Genomic DNA, 9,524 nt, shown 5'->3' on the forward strand with positions numbered 1-9,524 from the left:
AAAATTCATTTCTTTCACATGTTTTCCTCAGCCTTCCTTATTTTCTACATGTTAAATGAAAATAAATATTAATGGTGTACGCCTGTGACTCGTTTTACTCACTGCTTATTAAAACATGTTTTTATTGAAGCTCTTTTTTCATATTGTTAATCCACTAGTTTGCTTTTAATGCAGTTATATTACAAATAAATTATAAGTCAGTTTGTAAGTAAAGGATTGAAGTAAATATTGAAACAGTAAAGCAATGGATCACCAGAGGTAATCAGCAATTCTAACGTGAAGTGTATAAGAACCAGAATCTATCATTGTGACAGCAGCGTTCCCGAATCTTTGGCTGGTGCATCTGCCTGGCCTGACTTGAGCTAGAGGCGTGTGATCTTTCCTAGGGGATTCAGGTCAAGTGCTACCTACCTACAGACATGAACATGTGTGTTGGTCCCCTTATAGCTCATTGAAAAAATGCTGTAAGCCTTCTGAAAAGTAATTCAATGAAAAATAATTGTCCCCTGTATAACTACATGCCTTTGATATGTCATCGAATAGAGCAGTGAAAGGCAACCTTTTTCGAGTTGCGGCGCACTAAGTCCAAAAAGTTTCTTTCGCGGCGCACCTGAGGGACTGCCCATAAATAAAAGTCGTGACGACACAATCTATGGACAATCGCCAATAAAAACAGTAGCGTTCGTATTTTCTCGTTCTATATTTGCTCCGCCTTCTTCTATCCGTAAAGTGAGCGAGATCTTCTAACAACGAGACTTTTTAAGTCTCACGAGATGTGTTTTTGACACCACTGGTGTTGATATTATGATGAATGGTGAACAGCGAAAATTTTAACTTGCATTCAAAATAAATACATTCGTTTATTCAACAATCTGATTAACCGTTATCTGTTTTTCCAACATATTTTTTTTTTAAACATTATCTTTTTAATCAACCAAAAGTTCAAAAACACTAGCAATTTTAAATATTTTACAAAAGTTTTCGCAGCGGCCCTAGAAAATTCCACGGCGCGTTGCCCGACAGTGGAATAGAGCAAAACCAAGTGTGAAAAGTGATCAAGTATTGTTTATTCTACCAAGATATTCTCAAATGACCTGGGCACATTTGTTGATACTCCTAGAAAATATCATAAATAATTGGATTAGAGGGAATTTTTACACCAGCTGTTTCCATCCATCCATCCATCCATTTTCCAACCCGCTGAATCCGAACACAGGGTCACGGGGGTCTGCTGGAGCCAATCCCAGCCAACACAGGGTACAAGGCAGGAAACAATCCCGGGCAGGGTGCCAACCCACCACAGGACACACACAAACACACACCAAGCACACACTAGGGCCAATTTAGAATCGCCAAACCACCTAACCTGCATGTCTTTGGACTGTGGGAGGAAACCGGAGCGCCCGGAGGAAACCCACGCAGACACGGGGAGAACATGCAAACTCCACGCAGGGAGGACCCGGGAATCGAACCCAGGTCCCCAGATCTCCCAACTGCGAGGCAGCAGCGCTACCCACTGCGCCACCGTGCCGCCCCCAGCTGTTTCCTTTCTTCAGTATCACATAGGTATCCAAGCGTGAAGTCAGCTTTTCAGCTGATTTAAATGGAGAAAAGTCGTCACTCTCCTGTTTGGTATCATCATGTGTCCCACTCTGAACATGGACCAGAGAAAGCAAAGAAGACAGTTGCCTGAGGAGATCAGAAAGAAAATTAAAGACAAGCATGTTGAAGGCAGATGCTAGAAGACCATCTCCAAGCAGATTGATGTTCCTGCTTGCAAATATCTCTCTATTATAATAAAAAATCCTGGGAGGAGATAAGACTTTTTAGCCTGGAATGAGAGGTGACTTTTTGAGAGAGATACTTTCAAGTCCCACAAGACAAGACTTTGTGCCAAGAGATTTAACCACACCCAGGGCTGGAAATAAAAGACAAAGAGTAGATGACAAAGTAGTACGTCATAAAGAATTTAAAAACTTTGGCGCGATACACATGCAGAGCAGGTTAGAGATAATGGAAGTAGGAAAATTCGAAAGTCTCAAAAAAAAGGTAGTAAAAATCGCATTAGAGCAAACAAAAGGAAATTATTAATCTTTGAAATAACAGAACAGCGAGAAAAGATTGAATATATTGTTCAGATTTAAACTTTAAGTTGCAGACTTGCAGATTGTCTAATTCGTGTTGCCATCAAGGAAAAGTAGTGTTTATTCCCGATGAAGAGGCCTATTCATGAGAATTAAAAGATTTGTTGTTTGGTGAAAGTGAAATCCACATACACGAGAGGTAGAGATGTTAAGTGGCTTGCGCATAGCACAGGCTGGGCGGGGGGTTGGCGAGCAAAGCAAGCAGGGGTAAAGCCCCCTAGTTATTAAGAAGTTTAAGGTCCATGAGAGCCGACCTCCCCAGGCACGGTTGCAAGAGGAAAATCGACCCCAGAACAGGCAGAAGGACAGTGAGAATGGTAGACAAAAAGCCAAGGACAACTAGTAAAGAGAAACAAGCTGAACTCCAAGGTCAAGGTCCGTCAGTGTCTCGTCACACCACCCGCCGCTTTTTGAGTGACAGTGAGCACAATGGAAAAAGACCCAAGAGGACTCCACTGTTGAAAGAAAAACGTAACAGAGACAGACTAAAATTTGCTAAAATGCATATTGATGAGCCCCAATGCTTCTGGGTGAATGTATTTGGACAGATAAGACAAAACTGGAGCTTTTTGGCAAAACATCTCAGCTTGTCCGTAGATGAAGAAATGAAGTTTTCAAAGAAACGAACACCAGACCACCTATTAAACATGGAAGAGGCTTGCTTATGTTTTAGGACTGCTTTGCAGCACCTGGCACGGAGTGCTTTGAGTCAGTGCAGGAAACAATGAAATATCAAGACCATCAAGACATTCTGGATCAAAATGTACTGCCCAGAGTCAAAAATCTCACAGGTCATGGATCATCCAACAGGAAAATGAGCCAAAACACACAACTAAAGTTACCCAAAAATGGCTAAGAACAAACATTGGACTATTCTGAGGAGCCCTGATTTCAATCCATTTAAACATCTATGGAAAGAACTGAAACATGAAGTTTAGAAAAGACTCCCTGCAAACATGGGGCATTTTACTCAGGAAAAGTGGGCTAAACTACCTGTGGGCAGGTGCAGAAGTCAGACGGAGAACTCCAGGAATTGCTTCTTTGCAGTGATTGCTTCTAATGGTTGAGCAAGAAAATATTGGGCTAAGGGTTCATTCATTTTTGTCCATGCCATTTTCATTTGTGCTGTTAATTGAAATATTTTGTTGAATCAAATTTGTGTTAAATACAGACTAAACAATGATGAGTGCCAGTTACTTTTGTCAGGTCCCTTTTGTCACCATGAACTCTTTTTTGTAGCAGTGTTTTCTAGAAGAATATTTATGACCATCCATCTAACAGCTAACAGCCTGGGAAAAATAAGAACAATCCACACCAGCAAACCTACAACTTGTATATATTCTTTAGCCAACTGAAAGGTACAGTCATGCTTTTGTATTGTTTAATACTAAATAGAACTTCTTTATGCAGACTGTTTGAAAAGACTGCAGCATAAAACGACGCAGATGTTTCTGTAGAGACCAGTGATGTCACTTGCTATTACTGAGTTTGTGGAAGAACTCAAAATCCCAAAAATCAATGCAGTGGCTTGAGCTATGCCGTGCATGATCAGCCCATTTCCTAGCCATTGCATTGATTCTTGAGAAGATGGAGTAGGCCAGGATGCTTCATGAGTAGAGTTGTAAGTAAGCGTGTCTTTGTGGATATGGGAAGAAAACACGAATAGCTGGAGGAAACCCCACAAAGACATATGAAGTCTACACAGGCCAAGACATGAGACAGACAGACAGACAGACAGACAGACAGACAGACAGACAGACAGACCGACAGACCGACAGACCGACAGACCGACCGACCGACAGACCGACCGACCGACCGACCGACCGACCGACCGACCGACCGACCGACCGACCGACCGACCGACCGACCGACCGACCGACCGACCGACCGACCGACCGACCGACCGACCGACCGACCGACCGACCGACCGACCGACCGACAGACAGATAGATAGATAGATAGATAGATAGTATCTGATGGAGTGAAAAGGAGAAGATTTCAGGTTTAGAAATGTCCATGTTAACATCCAGACCTCAACCTCAATGAATCAATCGGTAGGATCTTAAGGGAGATGCGCATAAACAAGAGCCATCAAATAGCAATGAACTGAAGCAGTGGTGTAAAGAGGAGTGGACCAAAATGTCTCCAGGTAGATTGAAGAGATCAATGAAAACTAATACAGAAAATAGTTACTTCGAGTTATTATTGGTAATTCTACAAGGCTTCAAATAATCTGTTGCAAATAAATAGTGACAAACTAAAGTGTTAGGTGTTGTTGTCTTTATCTTATTTCATGACTTATTAATGACTATATGAATATTAGATAGGTGCTGATATGTAGACCCATAGTCCCGAAAAAAGGGTGTACTGTGCTTTAGTCAGTCAGGTCATCTATGCAGAATGAAGACTATGTGTTATTTACTTATGTGCTTTAATCAGCACATACTTACATGCTTACTCCCATAATAATCATGATATTGTACTATAACATATACAATTTTTGAAGTCTTTTCTTTTATTATCAGCAAGGATTCCAAGTCCCCCCTGAATTCAAACCCTGAGTTCAACCCTTTCCACTTCGCTCAGCAGCAGTGCATTGACAAAAAATTTCTATTTTTCTTATCTTTTTTTTTCTTTTCTTTTCTTTCCTTTCTCCAAAAACTAAACAGTTTTTGATCCACTGCTGGCTATGTTCTAAGGTCATTCACTGCAAAGTGTAATTAGACAGACTCTACTAAACAAAGATTCTGACCTTGGACTTCGTTAGATAACAGTAAAAAAAAAAAATAGGTGCAAGTGCAATGCCGCTAGTGACTCTGAAATAAAAGATTTTATGATGTTTCCAAACCAGATGTTTGGTGAAGTTTACTGTTCTTGGAAATATACTCTGATTTACTTATTGTTATGGTGATGGTGGTGCTTGGTACAATCGACTTGACATATTGCGCGTACCCAGTTAGTATTTGGAATCAATAAAGAGCAAACATCATTGTAAGTATCCATCTTTGAAAAATAAGTTCAGTATTTTCCATTTCTTCAACATTATGGTAGATATGAATGTGCCGCATGAAATTGCATTCTAAAGTGAAGCATATATTATAAGTTTTAAAGGTAACTAGCCTGCTCTTGTATTTTATAATGGAGGTTTGGGGCACCAGGATCCCATTATCAAAAAACAAAGCCTTAAACCTTACTGAATATCTCCATTTTTCAAGCCAATGCTATCAAGTTCTGATCTGTGTTTTGAGATTATACACATAATAAAGTATCTATCTATCTATCTATCTATCTATCTATCTATCTATCTATCTATCTATCTATCTATCTATCTATCTATCTATCTATCTATCTATCTATCTATCTATCTATCTATCTATCTATTGCAAAATAATGTATTCATCTTGTTTTAAGGAGGGAAAAAAAAAAGCATTCTTGTGAGTGTCAGACATTTTAGAAGAAAATTAGCTGCATGCTTCACTTCGCTGCTTGTCTTCCTCCAGGGCACCTTTCAGGGCCAGGGGTGTGGATTCACCTCGGAAAGTCTTTGCCAAGCACTCTTATTGACATTGACTGTTAATGCCCAGATGTGAATCGCTGCCTCTGTTCTGTAGACAACTAGACAATAATAAGTGAAAAAAAAAAATCTTGTTTTCAATTGGTTTTATGCTTTCAAGGCACAGAAGCTTATTTTGTTATTTTGCAAAGATATTGCCTGCTGCCACTGGAGTGAAAATGTTGGCCTGATTAAGACCTCCACAAACCCCTGGGTGACTTAATGAATAGAGATCCTTAGCAGAGAGTTAATCATGCTTTTAAAAAATGCAACACACAGACTTCTTGACGTTTAATGCATTCAGAAGCTTTGTTTGTAGGGAGTCTCGAGCTGTGAAGAGGAGTGGGTTCTACCTGGACGATTTCATTGTGAAATTAAGCAATCGGGATTGGTACAAAAACCAGCAGCCACCTTGTCCCTTAGGATTGGCAGACGTCCCTTATATAAGGGATATGTCCCATATTTGATCATTTTTGTCCCCTGTCCTGTATTGACCTTTCAGGGACACCCAAATGTCCCATATTTAGTTCATTTTCAAATTTCATAATAAAAATATATTTTTACTATTACGGTACTTAGTTGTAACTTTATAAGTAATTATGCTTTCTTTTCTCAGATTCTCTTGATGAAAATAACCCAAATGTAACGAGGAAAGCTGTGTTTGCTGCCTTTTTCCAACATGTTCACTTGATATGGCTGGCTGAGGACAGCAACACTCTTACCATTTTGCTCTCCAGCCACGCTGCTGTGCAGTTCTGGATCAGCATTGCAACATACAGAGTCATACTGTTGTCTGGATTAAATAAATATTTTCAAATGACTTCACTTTCGTTTTCCTCATAACCCATTAAAATCCCTGGTTTATGTTTTTAACTTATGTCTCTATTTTTATATAGTAGGCCTATAATGGTCTGGGTATGTAGAGGGCATGTATAAATTTACTGTATATATATATATATATGTATATATATATATATATATATATATATATATATATATATATATATATATATATATATATATATATATATATATATAGTAATACAGGGAGAGATTTTATGAGTGTCCTGTATTTCTAATTTTCTAATTTGGCAACCTAAAACCGATTTTGCAGACTCCCCTCATTTCACGCATAATTCAAGCCAAACACTGCCATGCCCGTCTGTACTGGGCACTGCAAGCAGCCGATTGCTCGGCTATTTAATTTCACACAGAGCATTGGCCTCGTGGGGCTTTGGTGGAAGGTGTGTTGTTGTTTTTTTCGGGGTGGCCTAAACCCCTGATCGCAGATGTCCGACCCCCGATCTTTGAGAGGCACCCCCGTGACGCCGCTCCCGCTAAAACATAACTCCCACCCCAACCCGTTCTTCGATCTGACATCCGTGTGTAACTCACGCGATGTCCTTGGGGTGAATAACGGGGATGGGGTGGGATAGTCACTGGCGTTAAGCCCATGATATAGATAGATAGATAGATAGATAGATAGATAGATAGATAGATAGATAGATAGATAGATAGATAGATAGATAGATAGATAGATTTAGTATAGTAGGCAGGATAGATAGATAGATAGATAGATAGATAGATAGATAGATAGATAGATAGATAGATAGATAGATAGATAGATACTTTATTAATCCCAAGGGGAAATTCACATTATATTATCTTATACAGTATTATCTTATCTTATATTATGATATCTGCTAAAACTAACGATGCGCCGGGCACAGAGGCGTCTTAATCTTATTCTGAGCTTCACAATAATTACTTGTTATTATTAGTATTTAGCTCCGTCTTTAAATGCTGGCATCAGGCTTCATTAAAGTAATGTTAAACATTTTTTGAAAAGAGCAATGGCGGTGATGGTCACAAGAAACAGGAAAACTGCCAGAGTAAATGTTTAAAAGTAAGGAACTGCACAGAGAATAAACTGGAATGAATGCATTTCTTTTAATGGCTTCTCCTTTTGACTATAAATGTCTTGTACAGAGTAGTAGTAGTAGTATTGCTCTTTTAGTGCCTTTACATTACTTTTCTGGGTTGATGAAATATCCGTAAGGAATTTAATTTATTTTAATAGATGAATTGTGAGCCCCAGTTGAAGATAAAACAGAGTATTTGCTGAAAAGTGCTGTTTTTGATATCTTTTTAACAAAATTAAAATGAAAGCACATCGCGCTAAAACAACACGTCTTAAATCTACAGCCTCGGAATAAGAATTAATAACGGTGCCGTGCGGCAGCAAAAAAAAAAAAAGCTCAACAGAGACGAGGCTGCGCGTGCACATTTAACGTCGGGCGTGGTTAGGCGCATGCGTAAAACCAAGAGGCGAGAGGGCGCGGGCACAAGCAGATCTTCAACAACCCTGCTATGACGCACCTGCACTAAATTGAATGTCACGGGACAGCGATATCTTCTTAGTGAGTGTAACTTAAAGCAGAATGTGAGGTACAAGTTAGCGATATGCATTATTTTCTAAGTAACTCGTTCCAGGTCATTAGCTTTTCTTGCCCATCCTGCACGATGGACTGTACTGCTAGTGCACCTTACCTCGTGCACGTGTCCATACAGCCAGTGTGTCGGGGGTCCTGGGAATTGCTTCAGGATTTTGATCGCTTCGCTTCTTCTCAGAAACAGCCGCGTTATTTTCAGCAGGACGGCCACCAGGCAAAAGACGGCAATCAAGTGATAAAGTCGATGAGCATTGATTGGAAACCAGGACACGTTCAGCATGCCCTCAACGAACCCCATGGCTTAAGCAGTAAGGCGGCGGGAATGCTGCTTCACTTCTCTAGTTGTTTTATGGATCGGGGTTTCCGCACAGTAATCAAAAAGGCTGGCTTCTCCAAAAGATCTCTCCTGATCGGGCTACACGCCCCCTTTGACGTGAAACGGACTTTAGAGCCCTCCGTGAATCGAATGCCAAGTTAGATTAGGGAATTTTAAGGTATTGTTAAGAATCACTTTCTCTGATATTCCCCGTGCTGTTATAGCGACACTTTAATCCTCCTTTAAGACATCTGTGAAAATATACATAAGATATTGTATCACATATTATAAAATACATTTTTGCTATCTCAAAACGTGTTAAAACGCTTCATGTTATGAGAGAGATTTCGTTGTGTCGAATGAGCACAATAAGATCTCAATCCATAAAGAACAACTGACAGGTTCTGTTTTATAAAGACAGAAGACAGCAGAAGTCCCATGGGGGCTGCCTTCAGTGCGTTTTTCTATATTAAACAAACCTTCATTGGTATATTAAACAGGGTCTTACCTTCACGGAATCCTATACCATTATTATGTTTCTCTTTTCAAATGGTAATCTAAAACGTAATATCTTAGGGGAAGCTATTGCAAGCATTTGAGTTATTTCTTGTCAGACTGTCTTATGAATGCTACAAAGGAAATGGCAATGACGCAAATGAAACAACTGTTGCTACTTAGGGGTTAAAAAAAATCAGGTAATGCATATCGAGGGCCAAGGTGTCCTGTTCACAGTGTCCCCCAAATTAAGTGACCAGTACTGGGTGAGAAGCAAGCAGTTAGTACTGGAGAAATGCCTAGATGGAATACACTTTGATTCTTCTGTCTATAAAGTGAAGGAGGGCAGTTTATCTGTGAGTCTACATCCTTAAAGGCTTCAGTGGCGGCAGTTGGCATTATAAATTAGGAATCACCATCTTCTGTCTACTTCGATGAATTCAAGCATGTCCCGCACTGATGTCCCTTGATCAGGTACAACAGAATAAAAGTTTATCCAAACAGACCAGGGGCCTTGTTTATAAAAAAAACTTTGTGTGGATATGAACATGAAAGAAATGCGC

General features: G+C 39.7%; 1 protein-coding gene across 1 annotated transcript in view; it reads right to left on the reverse strand.

Moving 5' to 3' along the window:
• Positions 1-8,572, reverse strand: part of LOC114659582 (cytochrome P450 4B1-like) — a 48,643-nt gene extending 40,071 nt beyond the window's left edge. The window contains exon 1 of the mRNA XM_028812149.2: positions 8,248-8,572. Coding sequence (XP_028667982.2) covers positions 8,248-8,448 — 201 coding nt within the window. The 5' untranslated portion in view covers positions 8,449-8,572. The remainder of the gene's footprint in view (positions 1-8,247) is intronic.
• Between the last annotated feature and the right edge of the window lie 952 nt (positions 8,573-9,524).

The sequence above is a fragment of the Erpetoichthys calabaricus genome, chromosome 10 (assembly GCF_900747795.2).
Source record: "Erpetoichthys calabaricus chromosome 10, fErpCal1.3, whole genome shotgun sequence".
NCBI lineage: Eukaryota > Metazoa > Chordata > Cladistia > Polypteriformes > Polypteridae > Erpetoichthys > Erpetoichthys calabaricus.